This window comes from Anser cygnoides, chromosome 3 (assembly GCF_040182565.1).
Source record: "Anser cygnoides isolate HZ-2024a breed goose chromosome 3, Taihu_goose_T2T_genome, whole genome shotgun sequence".
Taxonomy (NCBI): domain Eukaryota; kingdom Metazoa; phylum Chordata; class Aves; order Anseriformes; family Anatidae; genus Anser; species Anser cygnoides.
The window spans coordinates 56,662,562-56,687,931 of NC_089875.1; the positions used below are offsets into that span (position 1 = coordinate 56,662,562).

Here is a 25,370-nt window from a genome sequence, read left to right on the forward strand (position 1 = left end):
AAAGCAACAGCCTTTCGGTTTTGTATTTGGGCAACATCTAGCTTGTGAGCTAATGAAGCTCTGGACTATGACCCGAGTATCAAACTGCTGTCACAGCAAAATGTCCTTTAAATGCACTCGGGAGAGCAGTCAGATACTACAGTCAGTTGGATCTTTTAAAACCAGGGCAGAAAAAAACTTACTGCGGATCCGTAAAAGCTGTCGGAAATGCATCCCATCTCCCTACCTTTTCCTGCTGAATTCAGCAGTAACACTGTTCTGTTTGGGTATAACAAAGAGAAGAACCACTAGTGAATGTATTTGAACCCAAACCCCAAAACTTCATGGTAAGTTAAACACCCTTTTGTTTGTGGTAAAGTAATATGAATGAGTATTTGTACTTTGTAACCTCTAATGTTGGACTGTAACTTTAATGTTGAACTCATTTCACAGAAGCACTTTGATATCTTGCTCCCACTGATTTCAAGAGCCTAGATTTCAAAGTGGTAGCATCTTAAGGATGAGCTGCCCTAACTATTTTGAGAGTCTGGACCTCTGAGTTCAGTCCCACACGTGCTACAGTCCGTGGAGTTAAGACTTAAAAACCAGCCATGCCTACTGAATTCCCCTAGGTGAAATACTTTACAAGGAGTTCAGCACAATATATTTAAATTGTCTCTATCTGTATGGGGAAAACTTGATGGTTAAGTGAACATATAAACAATTCTAAAATGTCTTTTAGATACTATTTTTAATACCATGAATCTGACCTCTCTCCCTAAAGCAGAAAGCAAAGCTAGCAGGCAGCTCTCACATTGCCCTCTCTTTGGCTCCCCTGGAAATGGCAAGGTATCAGAGCACTTTGTTCAGCAAACCTGGACAAAGTGGACTGAAGTTTCAGCAGTAAGCATGAACATCTGTCTTTGGCAGGTTGTTAGTAGGCTTTTTCATGTTTTATCTTCACTATGCTTCTTTTTTTCCTCCTGATTCCAGTTACCATGTTGTTTTTTTTCTGATTCATTTGAGACACCGTGTCTGTGGGCACAATTCTGCTCTGGTTGGGGGAGCTGGAATCAAAAATCCCTTTGATATGGAGGGGAGGAGTTGTTCAGCGGTATTGTACAGCCGCTGTTGCCAGGCTTGTACCCACTTGAAAAGTGTGGGCTCTTGGACTTGGCTGCCTGACACGTCCAGCTGATGTGGGCTGGCCTAGCATCTGCTGCATTCATTGTGTTTAATGCTGCATCCATCTGTTTTCTGTCAAAGCCACTGCCAACAAATTACTAATCTATTAGAGAAACATGGAAATAAGATTGCACTCCTCATTCCTGGCAATTCCTCTTGTATTTTGTTTGGCTTTTATTTTGCCTTTTTTGTGGTCTGGGAAAGGTATAAGAATAGCTAGTACTTGAGGTATTGAGGAAATGCTTAGGAAAAAAAAAAAAACATGGAAAAAACATTGAAACTTGTTTTCCTTACTGAGAAGATACCACTTCCCTGTGCTCTTGGACGTGTATCCCTGGAGATGAATGATTAGGAGCTATTTTAACTGAGCCACATATTTTTGTGGAGAAGATTCCACTGCTTTTTTTTTCTGTGTTGTGCTTATGCTGGAGAAGCCAAAACATGAAAGAAGAGATTTTATGTCCCAATTCAAAATAGCATCAAAACAGCAATAGTGTTCAGCATTGGTGTTTGCTCCTCCAAGTGTGCTGCTGAACCGTACTTTGTAGAGCTGAACTGACAAAACAAATTGGCTTTATGTAAATTGGACTGACAGTAGCTCCCAGTGATTATGGATATCAGGTCTGCTAGTGCAGGGAGTGAATTTGCTTCACTTTTGGAAGCAGTGTTTCTAATAGCACGTACATAAAATGTGTTAACTGGGTGCATGTAATCCTCGAGCGTACATACACTCCACCTTACTGCATTGTATTTTTCTTGCAGAAAGCAACTGGGAAACCAGAGCAACATCCAAGTTCTGTGTTGCAGGTTTAACACTAAGCAGAGCAGTAAGAAACTAACAAGCCCTTTGGTTTGTGGGCATATACAGGCACATAGGTTGGATCAGAGGTGTGGCTTGAGCAGGTCTCAGCAAACAGAACTCTGGTTAGGAGCGATGGCTCGCTGCACAGCAAACGGTCAGCTGGCAGCAGCTGAGCCTAGAGGAGGAGAAGAAAAGACAGGGCGGTCTGAAGTCATCACACAGCTGAATCTGGAGCCTTTCATCTCTGTTAAACCACATATCGTGGATCCTTCTGCGAAAAAAAAACCACGCATGGACAAATTTGGTTTCTAAAACAGAAGTGAAGCATTGTTCCATTTCCTTGGAAAGCGTAGGTCACACATGTTTTTGCTGAAGAGAACTTGTACCAGAGTGAGTCAGTTGCTGGGTGGGGAGGAGGGGAGGATTAGCCAAAGCACAGCAGCAGGAGCGTATGAATTAATTATGTGTGCATTCAAATGCTGAATTAATATATTTATTTTAAATATAACGAGGAGTTGCATGCCGCTGACTCCTCTGCCTGGTAGCTGAGGCCTGAGGAAAGATGTAGCTGATTTCCACGCTCAGGAAGAGTCCACTGGCTGCCGCCTTCAAACGAGCGTGGGAATATCTAAGAGTAGTCAGGAAACTCTGCTCTGAGGCATCCCACGGGGAGGGAATGGGTCACATTTCCACTAATCTGGATGAGATGGAAATAAAGACGAGTCAAATCTGATGACCGAAGTAGTGTAATGCGATCCGTTTCTTAAAATACTTTTCTGTCGTATCTTTACCATTTTTTTTTCTTTTCTCATGCTGTTTGGATCTGTTTCTAAAACTCTGAATGCCATATACTTACTTTTTCTTAGCTCTCAATACGATAGGAAAGTCAGTACTCAGGTAATCAAGTGCTCAATTTAAGCTGCTGCAAGTGGTGTAGTTGGTTCCGGTGACAATGGAGACTGGGGTCAGCCAGGTTTTCATGCCATCCTTCCTAAGGCACCTCTTTATATTAGCATCTTTGTAGTATTGCTGATTACTCCTGTAATACTAGTTTCCCCAGAAGAACTGCGCTGTGAGCTAAGACACTCGTTGCTGGCAGAGCCAAGCTTTTCACTTACCAGGGTGAGGGTGGGAGGGAGAGGGAATGTTCCTAAGGGCCTGGCAATAGGTCAGTCCAAAGCATCTCTGACACAAATGGACGGAATGGTTAGGAGCAAGGATCCAGTGAGAATAGCCTGTTGCAGAAATTGCAGGAAGGTGAAGAATGAGGACATGAAATTACAAAAGTAAGACTCTCTTTTGAGCTTTTGTAATGGGCTTCTTACATGCCGTGTATCTCTACTGCACAAGGCGTTTTTGTACTGTGTGCTGTGTTGTTAACCCTCTGGAGGCCATGTTTTTCTGTATCTGCTGTTATCCCATGACATTTATTAGGCAGAAAATGTTTAAGGGTACGTGGAAATGGTGTTCATAGGATAATTCAGGTTGGAAAGGTGCTCAGGAGATTTTCTAGGCCAATCTTGTATTCTAATCGGGGTCAGATGTGATATCAGAGCAGGTTACTCAGGACTTTATCCAGATGGGTCTCAGGGGAATCCAAACAGCGTCTTTGGGCAGCTTGTCCCGTTCCATGCCTGTCCTCATGGCGACAAAGTCACTCCGACTTGGGTCCTGCATGGTTCCCTTCAGTTCGTATGTGTCACTTCTGCAGCTGCTAATGTCCTGAACAGAAATATTTGCTCGAAAGCTTAATGTTATTCTCTGTTCTTTTTATCATTTTGTTTAGGAAACTACTCCAGACCACCAACATACACTGGCGTGCCCAACACAAGCTACAGTGGCCCAGGACCCGGCATGGGTATAAATGCCAACAGTCAGATGCATGGACAGGGGCCAAGCCAGCCTTGTAGTACCATGCCCCTGGGACGGATGCCATCAGCTGGGATGCAGAGCAGACCATTTCCTGGAAACATGAGCAGTATGACCCCCAATTCTCCTGGCATGTCTCAGCAGGGAGGCCCCGGGATGGGCCCACCCATGCCAACTGTGAACCGTAAGGCACAGGAGGCAGCTGCTGCAGTGATGCAGGCTGCTGCGAACTCCGCTCAGAGCAGGTATGCAACCAGGTGAAAGGAGTTGAAACGAGTGGCAGTGCTTTTCTTTATAATTTCTGAAGCAACGGTGCTGTAGAGGTGCACGCATATGCATTTATACATGTTCTGTCTGTGCCCCTATCTCTGAGAGGAGATGGTGTGTGGGAAGAATATTTTCTTTAAATGCAAGAGGAAAGCATGCCGTTGGATATTTGAGTTACACTCTTAAAAAGCAGCTGTGATGACGAAGATGACAGCCACTTCCATTTTGGTTCTTGGCACTGTAGGCTTTAGGAAAACCCACAGGGTTGTGGTGACATTAGGAGTTGAAAACAAGCCCTGTACAACTTGAAACCCACGAGCTGGATATGTGTGTTTGATCTTTGGTAGAGAGAGGGCCAGCACGTCCCTGGCAGCTTGCCCCTGCCAGGGAGTAAGGAAGCTTATGAAGCTGCCCATCAAGTCTTGTGCTTACTGCCCACGTTGTGAGCGGCAGCCATGATGACAGTTCTCTTCTGCGGGATGTTCTTGTTCCTAGGCAGGCATGCTGAGGGTAGCAGCTGGAGGGGAAAGGCAGAAGGAGGCATAAAATCAATGTGTAGTTATCTGGAGTTGATAACTGCCACCTATGCATCTGTAAGAGAGAACCTGCAAATTCAGGATTGTGGAGGCTGGAGCCACTGTCTGGCTTCTTGTCTCCCCTTTGGACAGCATAACTGCATACTGCCATTTGTGCATGGATTTTGGCAAAGGAGTTTTTCTGTCCATGGTTATTAAGATGACTGAATACTTACAGTGAAATCATATTTTCTGGGAAATTTTCGGATGAAGTAATTTCCACATTTCCCTGGACTGAAATAATTCCTGCTGTATTTATCTTTTTTTTTGTGTGTGTGTTAAGAGAAGTTCCATTACATTTGAGAATTACACAAAGCTGGTTCTACTGTTCTGCTAAGCGAGTTTATGTGTGTGTGCGTATCAAGCATCTTGCATTCATTTATGCATATGCATACACATGTACACATACACACATACAGGTATTTATCATTCAAGACCAGTGTTTCTGGACACAAGAGTTGCTGTGATTCCAAGACACAATGTAGAAACAAAAACAGCAAGTTAATGTATCCCTCTATCTGTTGCTTTCTTGCTTTGTGAATTTGGAAGGCAGGTGGCTTCTGGTGATAAGCAACAGCAAACTTCTGAAACAATAACAGTAAATTTAGTGCACTTCGTGTTCTTCTACAGAGAGACAGAACCACACTCCTTTAAAATAGACCATGCTTCTGCAGATATTTGTGAACCAGCAGTCTCTTGCTTGTGTTGGGTGTTTTAACAGACCTGTCTGGTCAGATTTACAGAAGCCTGCTTCTGGCTGGCTGGTTAGGCTGTACGCTGATAGGTCAGGCAAGAAGGAATAAATGGGCCATCGCTGCAGCTGCAGGGACACTTTCTTTATAACCACATAATGAAAGGAAAAGGACATATTTGTTGGTGTTTGCAGCAAGACTTGGTTTGTAATAAGTACAAGGTATTTGGTTGTGATTCAGTTTACACTTCGGGCATAGTGTGTGGTGTTTGATCAAAAACTAGATTAACCGATCACCGCTCCTATCTCTCAAACCTTCCTCCCAGGTCAGTTTTGTAGAACTGCTTTTGGATTCTAGCTTTGCCTGGGCAAAAATGCACCATTTCAGAGCCTTTTCATCACAGAACACTCATTCCAGTGATCCAGCACCTGTAGAGGAAATGCACTCATCAAATACCTATTGCAAATACTGGCTATATATAGGGCCATTTATAAACTGCAAATTGAGCAAAACTTGTCACCCCCCTCTGATGCCACGAGGTTGCAAGCACGTTGTTTTCCCCTCAATCTCAAGTCATCTGTAGGGGAGAAAGCGCAATGGCTTCTGGCTGTTCCTGCAAGTCCTCCTTCTCTTGTACATGGAAGGAAAGTACTTGTCAGTGATTCGTATTTGTGATACCGAGCAAATCCAAAGAGGCTGTTCTTTTGTTCTGCTTTAGGCCACCGTACATTAGGTCGCCTGCTTATCCCAGCCAGGCTGGGGCTGGCGGACGCCCCATGTTTTCTTCACAGCACCCCACCTACGGCAACACTGAGGCTCCCGTGATGCACCAGCCTGGTCAGTACCAGCAGGTAGCTATACAAACTGGACTTGCTGTGCGGCCTTGGCATTTTTTTTTTTTAATGTTTATGAACATGCCATCTGGCAGCTGAAGGAATATAAGAACCATGTGAAAGATACACACATACTTGCATTATAGAGGGGATTTAGTTTTTTGTTATCTTTTTACTAACAACACTGTCAGAGTATGGTGAAAATGCGCATGCCTCTCTTTCACAGACATTCTGCATAGCTTTTGGCGCTTTGCTTCCTTCATGCCTGAGAAGGAAATGAAGAAGCTCATCACTAAGAAAGAATGGGTTCCCCCCTCTCTCCCCATCCTCCCTGCAACCCAGGCATCATCTCTCTCCCCTTTTGGTGATGTTTTTGCCTCGCAGCAGGGCTGTGCAACGTCATTCTCCTGACTTGTTAATGTTTTTGTCATTATGGTCTCAGCAGTGAGCCACTCCCCCAAAGCGTGATACCTTTCTGACGTGATTTACTGCAGAAGTGATGACAGGATTTCTTAATGGGATTTTGAAGTTTTGAAATTTCTTTGAAGTTTTATTACACTGTAATTGAGTGTGAACATCTTTGAAAAATTTCAGCCAGTAGCTAAAAGGATTTTTAGGAGCATTAGGTATTCGGTCCAAAACATTGCCTGAAATGTAGCTACTGTTTTTTCAACAAAGTCCTTCCAACTGTGATTTCTGTAACCATATTATAAGTTAAAGCACAGGGAGAATGTATCTACACTGGCTCCTAGCCTGTTGCTTGCTCACAACCTTGTCTAGTTTCACTTGAGATTCATGTTTCATGGACTTCCCTGCCATCAGATTACTTCATTTATTACCTCTGTAGGAAATCTGTAATACCCAGATTACTGCTGCCTTCATGGTTATTAACAAGTTTCAATCACCAGTTTTCTATAGCTGCTTTTGTTTGTGTTGTGTTTTTTTTCTTTTCATTAATAACATCATTCATATATGTGCACATGAAAAAGTAAAAAGCAAAACAAAAAATGAAAACAGAAGTCTACTGGTTCTTCTGTTTAAAAGGCAGAAATCAGTGAAATGGGAGAAAACTTGCACCATACTATTTTCTCTAATTGAAAAGACATCTACTGTTATATGCCAAAATGCTTGAATAATATCCAGCCTTTTTCTTTGTATGTCTTGAGTTGATAAGATTCAGCTGTGGAGTTCACAAACTGTTGGGTTTTCATTACCACAAAACACACCCCTCTATGTGGAATTAAGGGGAAAATGAAATGGTTGTGTCAGAGTCATGGTTACACAGCAGTATTTCTGTACAAGTTGGTTGTGATCCCCTTCAAGGTCAACTTGTTGAATCAGTAGCCAAATATCAATAGGGGAGAGAAATTTATCTTCAGCTGCTAATCCACAGGATTTGTCCTTTACCAACTCAGGAGTCTCATTTAGACATAGAAAGCTGGTTTGCCTCTGCTTTGCCAAGCCACATTAAGCAGCTGTGTAAAATGAATTTAAATGGCATGCATCAGAATGAAATCACTTCCACTGGGGCAGAAAATCAATGTTAGTTAACAAGGGCTAGATGATCAAGATCTAAGTGTCAGCTGGTTATACCTAGGTATCATCATCAGTGCAGACCACTACTCTTATTTAGGAAAGATAAAAATATGAAAGTAGAAGCAGTGGATGTGGAAGATAGTAGGCTTACACCCTTTGAGTTAGCCTTTGACCTCACCAGGAGATCAGCTCTATATTAAGCTTGGATTGCTTCCTACAGCTACAGAACACCTTTCCTGTAACCTAAAATCTTACAATGTACTACCTTCCCATGCACCCAGGCCAGCATTTCCCAAATGAGATCTCACGTGTCAGGCTAAAAAAAAGAGAAGTCTTTCAGAGATCTCTTTGTTGGACCAGCAATATCTGTGGTTTCACACTGCCGAGGATGTTTAAGCTTGGTCTTGGTAACAGTTTACAACAGGCTACGCAAAGTAACTCTCTAATACACTGTATTGTAATTCTACTTACTTTCAGGAAGACAGTGTGAAGGAACTGCAAAATTGTGTTTTCCTTTTTGTTTCTTGGTTGCAACACACCTGTTGACTGATAAGGACTGTACATTGAAGGCCTAATATATCCACTGAACTCCAAGCAAATACTTTTGGTAACTTCTGTTAGCGCTGGCCAGGACACCAGAGGCTGGTTGGAGGTCGCAACTCAGTGGAGACCTCTAAAGACAAGATGGTTTCAAAATATTACATCTTTCAGGACACTATAGTTCGTGCAACGATAGACATATTTATAGTGATATATAAATATTTATGTGTGTACAGATCTGCAACACAGTGATCCTTCAGTAAAATCAAGCATTTTAAACAAACAAGATAGCATTTTCTCTGCTAGTGGGGATGTGAAAGGCAGCAAATTTAGCCAGTATCTTCTCAAAACTCTAGCCAGTTATGAGTTCCTCAGTTCGTGGATGCTCATCTTGAAACTTCTGGGAACTGTTTGTTCACAGTGAGCTTTTATGTTTACTGCAACAGTAAATGCGCAGTACAGATGTTAGAGAATTGATTGTTAGTTTGACAACTGAAGTCAATAGACATTTTTGGAGCTACGTGCTTGTCAACATCATGTTCAGTACGTTTCTGCCAGCAGGGAGTGTCATTCTGAGTATGTCTTAACAGTTGAAGATGTGACTGGGGTATATGGAAATAAAAAGAAAATGGTTGTGAAATAGCCACCTTATAACATTGTTAGCAGCGTGGCCTTAGGAAGACTTAAGTCTGTACTAGCTGGCAATAAAGTACACATCCAACTAGATGGGTAAATGAGCCTTTTGCTGGTGCAACTACAGTTATCAATACCTGAACTAATTACTTTAAAATGAGTTTTGATGTGCCTACAAGAGCAGCAATCCTGTCTTTGAATGCAGTGTTTTTGAACTCAGTGAATTCTATTTTAATATGCTTCTTGGGATTGCATGTTCCAATTTTGTAAATTAAAGCAATTTTTTTTAATATAGATTGAATGAATTTAGAATTCAATTTCATTGATTTTAGAGAAGACAATTTAGACATAGTAGTTTATTAAAGAGAGGAATTGGGATCCAGCTTAGCAATTTGCAACCTCTGGCCATTTTAAATCCTGGTGATCGGGTTGCTAAATCTAAGATGGATATTTACATTATTGTTCACTGTTCCCTATGCCACCTGAGAGATGGTGTTCAGTCTCTGTAGTAATATATGGTGTTGCATTGCTTTGACATATTTTTAGGCACTTTAAAACGTGGTTCTGTCTAAACTGCTCAGCAGTTGGCTCACCATAATTTGAGCAAAGTGCATTACAAAAGGTGAGTAATCATAGACGATACACATATGTGTGCTTTCCATGATTCTAAAACATAAAAACTCTGAATTTCCTGTCCAGCTGTAGAGAAGTAGATTTTTTAACTTCCAGATTTTTAGTTCACTGGCAGCTTGACAAGATAAGTCCTCAGGAATACAGAGGCCCTTAGAGTCTACTACCACTAAGTAAGGCTTCATGGAGCCACGGGGCTGGCTCTGACTTGAGTTGTTCCCCCAAATTCAGGGAAAACAAGGGCTGCAGGATCATACTAGCTGATCAATCTGCCCTTCAGTCACAGAACTCAAAACTTTCTATTCTATGCTAGAATTTGGTATTAAGTGTATTAAGAGATAAGTAAAGTGTTGGGGGACACTTGACAAGAGTGACAATCTAGTCCATTATAGATTATATGGGTTATAGATTATATGGAGAAGGGTAGCCACAATTTAAAGGACAGAGAAAAACCTGCTACGTGTGCTGCCTTTCTAGGATTACTCTCTGCATTTTGTGTAAGGACACTGGAAGGACAGATTACCTATAGATGTTAGTTCTTGCTACTTATTTACTTGGGGAGGGAGGAGGCAAAGAGAGTGGTAGAAGAATCTAGTGCAGCAACCTGCCCACTGCCATCATCCTTACCCTTTGTGTAGATCTTTGACAAGTTCCTTCAGCTTCAGTATAAAAAGGACTCCAAGGCCAACAGCCTCAAAATTTTGGGGAGAACCCTGTGTGCAGAGATCCCACAACCTGAGGAAAAAAAATATATAGTTGCTTTTGGACTTACCCGTGAGGAATGTGTGCAGTTGTATACGAATAGGTTTTACATCCATCTCTTTATAAAATGAAATCTTAAAATATTTGTTTTATCATCATAAGTAACAGACATTTTTCCTTTCTAATGAAAAGGCATACTGTGTTGTCCATAGTTAATAGATAATTAAGCCCATAGCCATACTGGGAGCCCATGACTGGCTCCCAGTACTTGTTCAGGACAGTGAGAGTACATACTACGGCTTCATCGTGGTGAGCTGAAAATAATATAGATAAGTTTGTATTTAGTCCTCAAACTGATCTAAAAAAGCTGCAATGATATTAGAGGGTTTCTGTTGTGCAGAGAGACAGTTAAAATTAGCGTAAATGAGATAAAAACATGTATTCTATATGTCTTCTTTATAGCCTGTGTGTGTATATATGCACACGCACGCTCGCACACATACACAGACTAACCTTCCATCAGCGTTTCTCTGCTGCTATGTATGTATAATTCATACTCCATGTCGCTGGTGCCAGCAAAGCACTTTTTCCATATTATTTTCTCCAACGGCAGGGTAATGCAGCACTGCTGATGGACTAGAAGGTACTGGTGAGGAAATATAGTAATGGACACGGTGCATTAAAATGTCAGAAGGAAAAAGATCAAGGCGAAAATTGCAAATAAATTTTTAAAAAAGAATAATATAAATAAAAAACAGAACTCTTTCAGGTGTTTAACATCCTAGATCCTGTCAATTTCTATGCAGTATTTTCCAGTCTAGCCTTTTTGATCTTGAAACTTTGAGTTTAAAATTCTAATTGTGATTTTAAAAAGCTGTAGTTATGTAGCAGGAAGACTTGAAGTGCTACAATAAAACTTCATGTCTTTAATCCCTGGAGAGAGCATGTATTTTCCATTGTTTTTCCTTTTCCTCTTAAGCTTGGAGGTGCTGTTCTCTGCTGGGAAGTGCGCTGGAGTGCAGGAAGGTTAAGTACTCATTCAAGTTTCTTTGCTTATTCAAACCAGGCTTCTTCTAGATGAAAGGCTGCCCACTGTGAAATCCCCAAAGTAAACGAGGCTAAGATAGGACTGGGAGCCATAATTGGAGCCAGCGCTGGGGTGCGTTATCTGTTGTCTTTGAAATAAGCCCCTGGCAGAAAAGGCTCTTTCTGCCCAGTCTTTTAGTTAGCATTCATATGCAGTTACTGGGAAGGAATCACTCCTGTTCAAATTCAGCCCATTCCCAGTTCTCAAGCCTCAAGGTGTCCTGTTGTTTGCCCCCCTTCCCACCCCTCCAAAAATCTCTTCAGGGATCCTGACAGATTTCACTGAAATAAGCCCTACTTTGCTTTCTGGTAGCACTGTTTGAATATCCAAGCAGTAAATTCCAGTCAGTGAAGCTTCGTTTTGGCTTCCAAAATAAAATAAAATAAAAAAGGTCCCTGTATAGTGTAATTGGATGAAGCACTATTGCTTCTTGGCCTAAGTGACTGTATGGCATTGCTGTGAGCTGAGGGTAGCTCCTGCGCTTGCTCCACCTGAGGGTGGCTGCAGCAAGGGGTGGAATATTTTCCCTCTGTGCCAAGTTTGTGATTTGAAGTCCAAATATCAATGATTCCTGTAACTGTAATTCCTAGGTCCATGCTTCTTCCATCTTCACGAGAAACAGCCATTTAGATCAAGCTATGTGTTTTTTATTTTCTTTTTTTTGAAAGGGCACTTCCTTTCCTCATGCTTTGCTTTTCAAAGCAGAACCGTACTTGGATTGTTTCTGCAATTTATTAGGAGGGTTGAAGCACAACTGAGCTTGTATGCATTTACTATAGCAAAGGGGAGGCTGGAAACACTCTTTTGTGATTTTTTTTTTTAATGGAGATGCATTTTGTAGACCAGCTCAAAATCGCTGATAAAATTGTGTAAGGATGGGGAGAAACTTTACGTGCTGAGCCAACCAAAGCCATTTCTTGTGGGAGACTGAGAGAAATATGTTTTTATCTGGAATTTTGTTTCGCTAAAAGGTAAATCCATCATTTTGGAGCCCTGAATGTCACCATACTGCAGAGCTCATGCAGGCAACCAGTGATTTGGGGAGAGGTTTTTTTCTAGTATGGTTACTCATCAATCAAGTAGACTGCTGTATGCTGTTCATGCCATTAGAGATTAACCACAGACCTCAAGAGTCCTACTCCTTCCCTCCTTTGGAAAGTAACAATTCGTAAATTGTGAAAGTGGGAGTATGTTGGGAAGGAAGGGTGATTTTCAGAATCATGAATGAGAATTTTCAGTCATCTCAGAGACTATTCTAATTTGATTATTATTGTGTAAGGATTATTTTTGGCTTGATTTGGTTATTTAGGAGAGCTGTTGTCCTCTATAGAAGCACTGTTTTGAATCAAAACAGCAGTGTAGGGCTCTGTAGTTTATTAACATTTTGCCTCTGAATCAGGTGTTACGTAGAAATTCTGTACTTCAAAATATGATCTTCAGGGTATTAAGAATGGAGTACTTCATTAATTATTTTTTACAAAAAAGTAAAGAATACAGGAAAACTTTAGGTCGAATGCTCATTCTTTGGTTGGCAAGAAATGCTTCAGGTGAGGAAACCAGATTTTCACTTTGTTTGTCTTTTTGTCTTCTAGCCAGACGATCTACTAGTTAAAATCACTGAACTAGTCAGAAGAGAACAGGAGAATAGCCATCTGTTTAATGGGACTCATGAAGAAAGCTAATGCCATGACTGCCATGTGTGATTTGGCACATATATTCTGCAAGTACAAGGCTGTGACTGAACAGTCTAGGGTTTTTGCGACAGAAAGCGAGAGACATAAAAAATGGTAGGCGGGTTTCAGGTTTTACAGTGATGTTAAGGTTTTACGCTGTTTTACAGTGGTGATCATTGAAAGAACGTTAAATAATTTTTAGCAATGCTACCTTGGGAAATATGAATAGGAAGAGCCCTTCACCTCAGTAATAGGGTTCGGCTGGGGAGCATCGGTTCAAACTTGCCATATAAGTAACTTTGTAAGAATCATATTAAACAGTTAACAGCAGTAAGGTAGGTTGTTTTATTCTTTCTTCTTGTTCTTTTTTGTGTTTTTTTTTAAGAGAGCCACCACTTTTACTAACACATTAAATACCTGTTGCAGTCGTCACAGTAGGTTTCAGGCATCTTCTGAGCCAAAGATGAAGAAAAGAGCCAGCTGAAACTATGTTGACATATGCACCACACTGCTGTTGTGAAACTGTCTGGAGTGCCAAAATGCTGAGACTGATGGTAGTAGTGGTAGTAATAATATTGATAAACATGTAATAGCTCCAGGCTATTGGGCAAAGATAGGTAAGTGAAAATGTGTCTGCTGGGAAATCCCTTTGGAGAACTTCCTCTCCATGCTGCTGCACATGCACAGTTGTGTTCAGCGTGCTGTCAGCCAGATGACATTTACTATGAAAAGATACATTGAGGAGCTGGCATGAAATGATCAGGATTTTATTAGATTTTCAGCTGGTTGCCAGCACAGTGAGCTCAGTGGAGCTGAGTGGTGCTCAAAAGCAGTGCGAGAATATGACTGAGCATTGCAAGGATGAGGTGAGAGGCAGCAAGAGAATCGCATCCCAAGATGAAAGAGCAGGGAGCACGGGAGTCAAGCCTCTCGGAGGTGACGCCACACCAGAGGAGCCTGAATCGATGAAATACACAGTGTGTCCTTAGCTTCCTGCAGCTTTTTAGCACCTCGCTTTGGTGACCTCCTAGCTATGAGTGTACTGGGAACAGACTCTTACCCACTTTCAAGTCATCATTCTGGGAGAGAGTTCATAGGGCCTTCCGACTTCTTAATAAAGCTATTTATAAACGTGCACAAAAATAGAAGGTACATAGTGAGAGAGTCATATGAGTCATTCCTCACTTTGATATCAAGTCACACCAGGCTAAATCACCCTTCATGGCATTCTGATTCAGCTTGGCTGCATCATGCGTAGAAGGCTTTTTTTTTATTTTTATTTTTTGCTAGAAACACAGTTTCTGCATGCTTCTGCTTGCTGTACAGCATCCCTCTTTCACCCATCACACACTTGGGCTAAGAAATGCATCTCCTTTTAGTGCAGAGACATTCTGTCGGAAGGGGACAGGTGCAAGCAGCTGCCTTGAGAGCTGCAGTTTAAATCCACGTTGTCAGGCAGGTAGGCAGGGGTCACTAAGAGCAGAGCTTCGATGGGATTACAAGGTATTTGACTGGGCCTGCTTTTCAGTAGTCCTGTGTTTTCTGTCACACAGAATTATATTGCATTTATCTAGCAGAGGTTGCAATGACTACAGAGGACTTTGTTCTTATACAAATAAACTCAAGTGTGGAGGTCTTGCTGAAAGTGTAAGAATGCTGTTTAATAAAGGCATTTCAGGGAATCCCTGGGGGTTTGAAGACTGGCGACCAAATGCTGCAGTCACTGTGAAATTCAGACCAAAAAGACTCTAATTAACACAGAAGGAGCTCTATAAAAAAAAAATACTACTGTATTTCACTAAATATCCTTCATGTCTTTCAGTCACACACCGTTATATCAGCAGGATCAAATGAAGTTAAGGATTTGTTTCTGCGGGCTTGTGCTGTTTTCCTCATTGTATTCAACTACTTTATTATTCTTCTGGCTGTATTTTAGACCATTACTAATCTTGGATTTCTTCCTCAGTTTTTGTTATCTGTAAAATGGGAGAGAGACATTTATTCTGATTTTAACTTGCATTCAGCAGTACAAATGTTGTGTAGCTGTATTGTTATTAGCATCAATATTCATGAATTACATATGCCTCTTCTGTTGCTCTTCCAGTGTTTGATGCGGTGTAACACTCTTATGTTACGTTTTATTGGGCTTTAAATAAGTATCAAGAAAGGTAGCCTGTCAGGCAGATGTTTTCACTGCAAAAATGTTTAATGTGATGATAATAGCACATAAACAAACATAAGGTTTTGTGGCTGCTTTTCTGAGGGACTAAGCTTCAAATCAGTCTGATAGGAGCAACTAATTTTTTATTTTTTCTCCCTCCTTGGCTGTTTCTTAGTGAAATATAAATAATAATGATGATGCTAAAGGCAAAAATATTTGCATAATCAGAAGAAAAGGAGTATATTTAGAAAAGCTATTTCTGTTATTCTTCCAAAAAAGTATGCTATGTAATAATCTTTAGATCAGTCAAATCAAGGAACAGGCAGTTTACTTGGTCAGATTGCATGCAGTGGATTACAAGGTGATGTGCACTGTCATATAATTATGATGCTAGAAAATTATTCCCCATTTTTAGCATTGCCTTTTAGGCCTTGTCATTGTGCAGAATAGTCTGGCTTTCGTTCTGTGTACCAGGTGTCAGCAAGCAGACACACACACACACAGTACAAATCTGTATGATTTTTCATTTTTGTTTCATGGTGTTTTGTCAGTGTCATGTGCATTTCAGAGCCTTGGCCTCCCTTTTCACGCATGCACACACATAAGTATAAAATTCTCTTTCTCCTTCTAACCTGAAAAATGGATTTCATCAAAAGCCTCATGGCAGAGCTAACACCTGTTACATCACCAGCTTTCATGGCTGCTTTTCTAAAACTTTGTTATTGCAAGTGGTGAGCTTCCCTGCTGAACAAAGGGAGGAAATGGAAATCCAGGTTAGTACATTTATAGTAGCAGCTAATGAGAGAGGAAGATACTTAGCCTTCATATGTGGTATTTTGAATTTGTTTGTTTTATTTACATGGGAATTGCCTTTAATGCCTTTTTATAGCTTTTCGAGACAGTATTCAGATTTCGTGTGTGTTGGCCTTTGGTAACAGTGATGACTCACTGATGAACTTCCAGTCAGAGCAAAGCAAGCAACATTGCTTTTTATATTCCCTTGCTCTCTTCTCCCTCCTCCAGTTCTCCCATATCCCCAGTGACAGAAACGGTGTCAGTTCTCCAAGGAAGCTCATAATACAGCAAGAAGGAAAATCCATAACAAAAGAGCATATGTATCTGCATGCACATGTTTATGTGTCAATTCTCCAGGGAGAAAGCATTTGCAGGTCTCAGTCCTGAATTACTCTCATTATAATAATCCATTTGGTGTCAAAGTATGACAGATTATAAGCGCTTAAGGCTAGTCCCAGCTCAAGACAGATTTAAATAAAGTACTTCTAGTTATTGTGCAGGTCAGTGTGTTTAAATAACAACCCCCCAAATCATACTTTGACATTTAAAAGAGAGAGGAAATATTGTCGTGCTGCAGACCTGGCACAGATAAGCACAGGGCAATTTGGTCAGTACACTGTGATTTGTGAGCGCAGCCTAACGCAGTCATTTTCACAGTTTGTAATCAAGTAGCCACCTTAGCAGTGTGTCAGCATTAAAAAAAAAATGTTCCTTTTAAAATGTTTACACAAATTACTCCCCGGAGATGCTACAGTGCATTCGTTGCAAAACCAATGTAGGTTAAAGATCTGGAGCGAGAATGGCAAACTTCCATGAGCTTGTGGGCCTTTTTTTTTTTAACTTCCCCCCCCCACCACCACACCACACCACACCAGCCAATTGCTCAGGTGGCCAGGTCACAGTAACAGGGTAATTTTTCAGGTCCAGTGCCTAGGGCTGGATAACTGAGAGAAATCACTGCCTTATGCAAGTGCTGTGGAAAGCATCAGGCAGCACAATGCAGGGGCGTCCACATAATCCTAGGTGCAAGCTTGTGGCTGCCAGGACGTGTGTGACTCGGTGGTGGCTCTTCCCGACCTCAGCTCATTCCTGCAGGTCTCCCTGGTAGTGTCCCCTGCCGGCCCATCACGGAGGCTGGGACAAGGATGGCGAGTTCACACCAGCCATTCCCCACCCCAGGAGCACCGCCAGCCTCGCAGAGACCGCAGCTGCACCCTTCCCACCCCACACAGCCATGGAGACAACTATGGGCCCCACACGCCTCCAGCACCACTCCTTCCTTGTCACATCGCTGTCCCGTGCTGCCAGCCTGGGGCCTTGCGGCCGGGCCCTTGGCTGTACACCCGAGCAGCGGAGCTGAGGGAAGGCCCCTCTCTTACAGCACCCTGCTTTTGAGGCTCCCTTGTGAATCCCTCCCGTCCCTTGGGCAGACCTGGCTGAGAGGCCCCAGTTCTGTGCTTGGATGTGTTTCCATACAGAAAGTTGAGTTTTCATTTCTTGTCCTTCTGAGAAAGGTAGGTCCATAGCAAAGCTGGACCTACCTCTGGACTCCATTTTGTAGTCAGTTGCCTGTTCAAATCTGAGGAAGATGACAATAAAAACCTTCATCAGATGGCAACTCTGAGGAGACACTAAATCAGATACCAGCAGGCGTTCAACACAATGTGCTCAGTGCCACAGAGTGACTTCTGTGTGGCAGCTGGAGACAAGGCACTAACCTGCTGGTGACTTCGGGCCCAGTTAAAGAAAGGCGTCCCTATATGAGAGACACTGCTCAGCAGCTGAGATCACTTGTGTGCTTCTTTGTACTGTCAGTGCTCTTCTTTCTTACGATTTCTTTGTTGTGCTTTATAACGATGACCAGATCTTGCATGTCATCCCCTCTTTACAAATACGTGGACTTCTGCATTAGCTCAGAAGTCACAATTAGATCTGGTGCTACTTGTTTTGCAGAGAAAATAGATTAAGTGCAGATTAAGCTTCGGGTAGATTGCAAATGAAGGAAAACAAAAGGGCAGAACATGACCTTCTTAAAAGGGAATGTTTTGAATTTGACCATTTTTATTTTGGACCTGATAGTATACCAGACTATCAACAGCACAATGAAGGTGACAGTTTAGGACCACAGGGTCATTCAGGCTGGAAGGGACCTCAGTAAGTCTCTGGTCCAACCTCTTCCTCACTGCAGGCTCACCTGAGAGCTCAGGGCTTTATCCAGTGAGGTCTTGAAAACCTCCAAGGACAGAGAGACTGCACAACATCTCTTGGCCACCTGATCCAATGCCAGACTGTTTTCACTGGGAAAAGGGTTTACTTATATCCACTCTAAACTTTTCATGTTTTAACTCTTGCCCATTGTCTTGTGTCCTCCCACCATACCTCACTGTAAAGAGTCCAGCTCCATCTTCTTGCTGACCTCCTCGTAGGTTCAGGAGGGCTGCTGTTAGGTGTTCCCTCCACCCCCCCGAAGCTGTCTGCCTCAGGCTGTACCAGCCCTGGTCCCTCAGTCCATCCAGGGCAAGTACTCCAGCTCTGACCATCTTAAGGGCCCTCTGTGAAAGTTACTCCAGTTTATCATTCTCTTCTTTACTGGGGGTCTGTAGCCAGACATGATACTCCAGATGCAGCCTAGTGAGTGCTGAGTAAAGGAGGAGGATCAGTTCTCTTCACCTCTGGCTGTGCTCCTGGTCACACAGCCCAGGATGCTGTTGGCCCTCTTTGCTGCCAGGGCACACTGCTGGCTCATGCTCAGCTCCCTGTCTGCCAGCACCCCCCAAGGGCCTTTTCAGCAAAGCTGCTCACCCCCGTCAAGCCCCAGCCAGCATCGCTGCAGGGGGCTCTTCCTTGTGAGATGTACCTGTCATCGTTGAATTTCATAAGGTTCCTGTCAGCCCATTCCTCCAGCCTCTCTAGGTCCCCCTGGGTGGCAGCCCTTTCCTCGAGCGTATCAACTGGCTCTGACGTTATGCAAGTGCTGTAAATTAGTAAATTCTCAACAGAGCAGCAAGAAGATCCCCCCGACCCCCTTCCCATTTTTAATCTCTTCTATTTGCAGAAAACATGGACATCTTGTAACAGTAGAGCAGAAAGAAGAAATGCGTAGGCTTAAGTATGGTGTTTAAACTGATAGCATAATCCTAAATTTGTATTAGCCAGCTGCTTTTTCTTCTAAATGGGGGAAAATATGTGATCTGGGATCACAGTATTAGAGAAGTTAGAGCTGGAAAATACCTGACAGGTCATCTAGTACATACATAATGCAGGGTTTCTCTGACCATTACATTTTCTAATGTGTTGCGCTGTCTGTGTGCGAAAGGCGAAAGGGTCAAGTACTGGGGTTTAGTTCACTCCCTTGGAGGATAGCTGCATCTCGCCACGAAGACAATTTTTATTATGCTCACATAAATATTTCTTTTCTTATTTTCTTCCTATTATTCCTAATTATCACTTGTGTTATTCCTAAGCAACCCAACCATTGGTGTTTATGTGGTAAATACTGTGAAGTCCTATAGTTAATGGGGTTTGTTCAGCTATAGAATTCATAGCCAGTCAGTTGAATTTTTGCCATTAGATGTCACTACATGTACAGCAAACAGTTTTTAATAGACTTCATTTTTGTTTAGCCTTCCAGAAAAATGGGGGAGGGAATTGAGAGATGTAGGAGAGAGTCTGGTAGTATACTCTGAGATAACTACTTCTTAAGTAGTATATTGGATATTCCTTTACTAAAAGCAGCACAGAAGGAAACATAAGATTTTTGACTTAACTCCAACAACCAACAGATGATGCTGTGACCTTAAGCATATATAAATATGTTTAGCAGCTGCTGTGTAACATATTTATAAGTGTTTAGTGACCTGGAGGTTAATCAAAATGAGTTTGGTGATCTCAGCTCAGTTCTTAATGGACTCCACTTCATATTATAGCACTGATGCAGCACAATTTGTCACAGTTGGCAGTCTTTACTCAAAGGAGGCCCACTGTGGAGTGAGAATTAAAGGCTGAAGTAATACCTGATTATTTCTCCCTGAAGAAACTTTCCATTCTAGGCCATCGTAGAGCAGAATAATGTGTGGAGGAACTCTGTACTGCACACTGCACCCGATCTCAGAATAATTTAACATTTATTTTTACAGGTTGTCGCCTTTCAAAGTTGCTGAATTAGCTCGTGCGTGCCCTGGTCAGTGCTGTGATAGGGAAAGGGGGAAGAACGAAGTTCGGCAAGGGATGGTGCTGAGTCTTTTCACTTGCTGGGCCCTTTCCAGAGATTGAGAGCTGTCTGCCTTCTAAGTGTGGCATTACATGGGAGGATGAAAGGGAAAGTCATTGCCTTGCCAGATGAAATTTCAGAATTAGGTTCTGCCATTCAGGTCTTTCAGGGTACGGAAGCAATTTTTTTTAGACTTTGGTTGTTTTCTTGCTGTCCTGGCCAAAGCTAGTATATTCCTTTTATTTAATTTCCACTCTGTCTAAACTGGAAATAGTTTCCTACTTTTTGATTTAGAGCTGTTGTACAGCAGTGTGCTTTCATGAGCTACAATTGAGATTGATGTACATAGTGGGTAACATGAAATAGGTTGTACCTCAATTTGAGACAATGAACAGCCCCACAGCTTAGAAGATATACATGCTATAGGAAGTAATAGTGTTGAAATATTAGTAGGTCGAGACCAATTTCAGCTTACCTGCAAGGTACAAGTCTCCTGTGTATTTTTAAAGCAAATGAAGGACACTGGAGAGACAGATACCTGTAGAGACTTCTGTCTTTTCCAGAATTCCATCCACACTCCATAAAAGAACCTTTCAAAATCTATTATTTCTTTTTTAAAACATAAAAATGCAATTGCACACTTTCTTCATCTGTGCTCATATCTTTACCCAGTAATGGGAAGGAGCTCACTTACCCAGCATGGAAAGAACTTTTCAGTTCACTGCATTTGTTGAAATACAACAATTTTCAGCTAGAAAAAGGGGAGGGGTATCTTAAGATACAATATTTACGTAAGAAAAGCATGCTTGTATGACTGAAATCTTTAAAAGTTGTTGCCAAATGGTCCTCCTCTTCTCTTTTCCCTTTGTAATTTTCCCTTGGAGCATTGCACCACTGTGCATTTTAAATCTTTTCCCTCCACTGCACATTACAAGCTTCATCAGGGAAATGACATTGTATGGCAGTTGTCTCCTTCATATCAAAAGAAAGCCTTTGCCTCTTTGCAAGAGTGAAGAAAAGTTTGTCTTCAGAGAGCAAAGGACAAAACTGACTTGGAAAAAGATGCTTTATTTAGATAACACATTCTCTTTTCCTTTGAAGAAATTCACAGTGTGCCAAGAAAAATTAGGCCAAATAGTGCTTTAATGGTCTTCCTCCACTACCTCCTAAAAAAAAATAAAAAATCCATTTCTACCAATTGTGTTAAGAATCTGTCTTGAGTTTGGGGAAGACAAGAAGCCATTGAAGTAATTTAGGGTTGTTGGTTTGCAGGGGGTTGTCTGTTTTGTTTGAGTACTGTAAAATAATGAACAGCAGAATTTATACCAAAACTGCGTCTTCCTACAGCAACATGCAACTTTCGCTGCCTATTTAATAAAATTAAATTGTTCTGGTTTTCTTTGGAGGGGGAAAAATGCGGACAGGTACCAAAGCTATGGCAGGGGAAGGAGGGGAGTTGCTTCCTTTTTTATCTTACTTATTTGAAAAACAGCATAAATTCATAGGGGTACATTGAAGAAAGAGATCTGAATTTTATATTTTCCTATGTAGGCTATGAATATACAAATAAGTATATTTGTGCATGTCTTTTTATTTAAGCATACAATTATACATATATAACTATACACTCATATAGGTACCATAAAATTGTATCATCTTTAATGATACCAAGAAATGGTAGATAATTGTATTGTGGATGAAAAGAGTAAAAGGCTATTTTTGAAGTTGGGTGAAGCATTACATTGGGTTGCTCTGCTTACTTGGGTTCGATTATTTTCTTTCTTGCACCTCAGTTTCTCTATAGAGTTTGCTAAATCAATTACAGGTGTACTTACCTACTGAAGTTCTAAAAAGTATCTAAGGTTTAGTCTTCAAAAATATTTCGTCTGAAATCTTCACATTTGAAGATGTGGAGAATTTCTTCCATTTTTTGGACAAACTTAAATCGCAGTTATGATAGCATTATACAGATACATGATTAACTTTCAAAATCAAAAAGGTTTCTTGTTTAAACGGTGCATTGTATGTACATCGTTTTTTGACAGATTGAACCTAAACAGCACACACAATATGGGCATTTTATTCAGTGCTGCAGTCAGGTCTGTGGTCATTATAATGGCATTTGCTAAATGACTGTGACTTTGGGCCCTAAATCAATACCGGAAACAGGAACATCTATTTTGTTATTAACAAAAAAATCCATTTTGAAGGAGAAAAGAAGCAGGAATTTACATCTATATGATTTCATTGGGACTTTTGTGAATGCCACTTCTGGTCCTGAAGTTACACTCAAGATAAATGTTCATGTGCAGTTATTTTTTTCTCTTGAACCCTGGGACTGGCAGTGTTTACAGGAAACAAGGTGTGTTTGATAACATCAGATAAAGAAATCTGAAAGAGATTCTATGGCACCCATTTTTCTTCTGGTCATTTCATTGCATTTTGAGCTATGGCAGGCAAAGATTTCTGTTAAATGGTCAAAACTTTCATTCACTCTGAAATTTTTATACGCCAAACCTAGGTTCTAATTTTGACTCCTGATCACGTTGCTGTCTAGGGTAAATAACATGAGCTGTATTTTTGTGCTGATAGGTTGTGACATATAAAAACACCGTATACATTTCTTGAAATTTATGTTCAGTCCAATTCTGTCTCAGATACACAGTGACTAATTCAAGACTAATAGCTCCCCATGTAGGTAAAATGAACTAATTGCGTGCCTTCTCCTTAGCTATTTGCAAACAATAGGAGATGTATTCTGTGACAAACCACAGTATCTTCAGCGATGAGGTACGTAATGAGACTGTGTGTGTGTGTGCTTTTTCTTCTCGTAGGCAAGGCAATTTTCCTGCCATGAATCAAAGCGGTATTATGGGATCCAGCTCCCCCTACACTCAGCCGATGAACAACAGCTCTGGCTTGATGAACCCGCAGGCTCCTCCATACAGCATGGCACCTAACATGGTGAACAGCTCCACAGGTAATGGTGGGTAATGTTTCAGGAGTGGCCTTCCTCCAAAAACTTGTTTAAAGGTACCAGCCCTGAGCTGATGGCAAAGGATAGCCTTCTTCATTCGATTCACCCCTACCGGGGTAGTTTGGAGTGATTCGAAACTAGGCTGAGGTATTTGCGTTTTTTGTACAGTAACTCATGCATTTTTCATGAAGTCCTTTCGCACAGCATGTAGATGAGTACAATGTTTTGAAAGTTATAGCAACACTCGGACCCAGTTTGACGTAGGTGTTGACTAGCAAGTATTATGTATATTTGTGTGTGTGTCTGCAAGAGGGGGAAAGAGAAAAATCTCATCTCTGAAGAGGCTGCTGTTGCTTTTCAGTGTCTTGCTTCCTAAGGTTGCAATTTGAGATATTTAATGTAGTGCTGTTTTTAAAAAAAAAAGAGATGTGCACCTGCTCTGACTTGAAGATGCTGTAAGTTGGGCACTTAAAATAATTGCTCTGTTCTGAAAATATAGGCCTTATTTTCTGTGCTTCCAAAATTCATATAACCATCCATGGGGTTTCTGATGTTATTTAAATATCAGTATATGAAATTTAATCATAGTTTACTTCAGCAAACAAAGCATATTTAACGTAGATGTTGGATTTATCTTTCATATTGTGACTTGTGAATTCAGAATTATTTACAGATTTGTGTGCAACTTTGAAGACAGGTGAATATAATTCTGTGCAAATATGCTTCATCGTCCTTATTCAGCTTAACATCCTAACAATTATCTTCTATCGAGATGATACTTCAGTAAAGACCAGTTCTTTGATGAGGGAGGGTTCGGATGGAGTTTCAGTAACCCTGAAGTGGATCTTCCAGTCATGGAGTTTCTGTGCATGCTTTACTGATTACATTAGCCTTTTTTGAAAATTAGTTTTTTAAAGTATTTTTGAAAGAGCTGGACAGGTTGTGCTAATGTGATTTGATTTCTTAGTTGTATGTGCTTCTGCTTGGTTTATTTCTTTATAGATACCTTGTTGCTTAAATTGTATATTACCAAGAGCCTGTGTTACAGTATCTTCCTCTCTGCCCTGCGTAACTTGTTCCATTCCTTCATCCTTTGCCTCCTTCCCTGCCTTTCCTTCCTCTCAATTTTATATGCCTCTGCTTCTTAGGCAGAAAATGGCCATGTGAAATTCTAGTGTCTAGTATGTCCAGAGGGCTTCTTTCCTGTGTTTAGGAGCTCCCAAGGTACTTAAGGGTGTCTTATTTTTCAAGAATATGATGTTACATCTGTGTTAGCAGAAGAAACTGAATAGAAGCTGTTAATCAGCAAGCTTTTTTTTTTTTTAAAAAAAAAAAAAAGACCAAAAAGGCTTTTTTCAGTTTTTCTTGAAAGCCATTGGTTAGTCCAGACAGCACAGCACACTTGTACTGTCTGGATGAAGAGGGAAAAGCTATTGAAAAGACCATTAGATAATAGCTTGCTTTTCCCCCACCAGAGCTGTCCCAGGTAATATTATGTTTTGTTTGTGTAGTTATGTGTTTTGTCTGGCTTGCTGAAATAAAATTACTTCTGAGCATTGAAACTGTGCTATAAATTCTGTTTTGCTATTAGCAGAAGTAATTTTTCCCCCTTTTCCTTTGGCCCCCAGAGCTGCAAAAATAACCAACAGCAAACAGATGGCAGAGTGCCTTGCCTAAGAAGATTTATGTATTCCTAAGGAATAACCAGTTTAAAGGAAGATTCACAGAGGTTTTTTTGTTCAGATAATTCAGCCATTCGTTATTTCATACAGTGGAAATCTGTTCAATGCAAGGCCATTTATCCTAGCAGTCTTTTGTATGGGGTAGTCATACTCTTTTTATTGTGTTATGCATTCTGAAATATTGGATTTTTAATAATTTAAACATTTATCAGGGTTTTTTTTTTTTTCTGCCAGTGCATTTGTGAGGTTTTCTTTTGTTCCAGTTTTATTAATTCAAAGATTACCCAATAGAAAGTAAGTATGAGATGAACCGGAGGAGTTCAGTGCACCTCTTCTCCTCTGTGTGTGAGCAGACACGCATCTAGATTACACTCTATTGCTTTACACGGCTGGCCTCCAACAGCACAGAGCGTGGTGGTGCAGAGGGGAAAAAAAAGAGAAAATGAGGCCTGGGTACACTGCTGGGGGCACATGCAGTGGGAACGCTGCCATTGCCCATATGCTGACTCGTCATTCTGCTGGGGTCAAAGAAACGAAGGGCT

At 41.2% G+C, this 25,370-nt stretch overlaps 1 protein-coding gene across 1 annotated transcript in view; it reads left to right on the forward strand.

Moving 5' to 3' along the window:
- Positions 1-25,370, forward strand: part of ARID1B (AT-rich interaction domain 1B) — a 326,604-nt gene that overhangs the window by 260,983 nt on the left and 40,251 nt on the right. Inside the window, 2 exon segments of the mRNA XM_066994218.1 lie at positions 3,753-4,080; positions 23,004-23,149. Coding sequence (XP_066850319.1) covers positions 3,753-4,080; positions 23,004-23,149 — 474 coding nt within the window.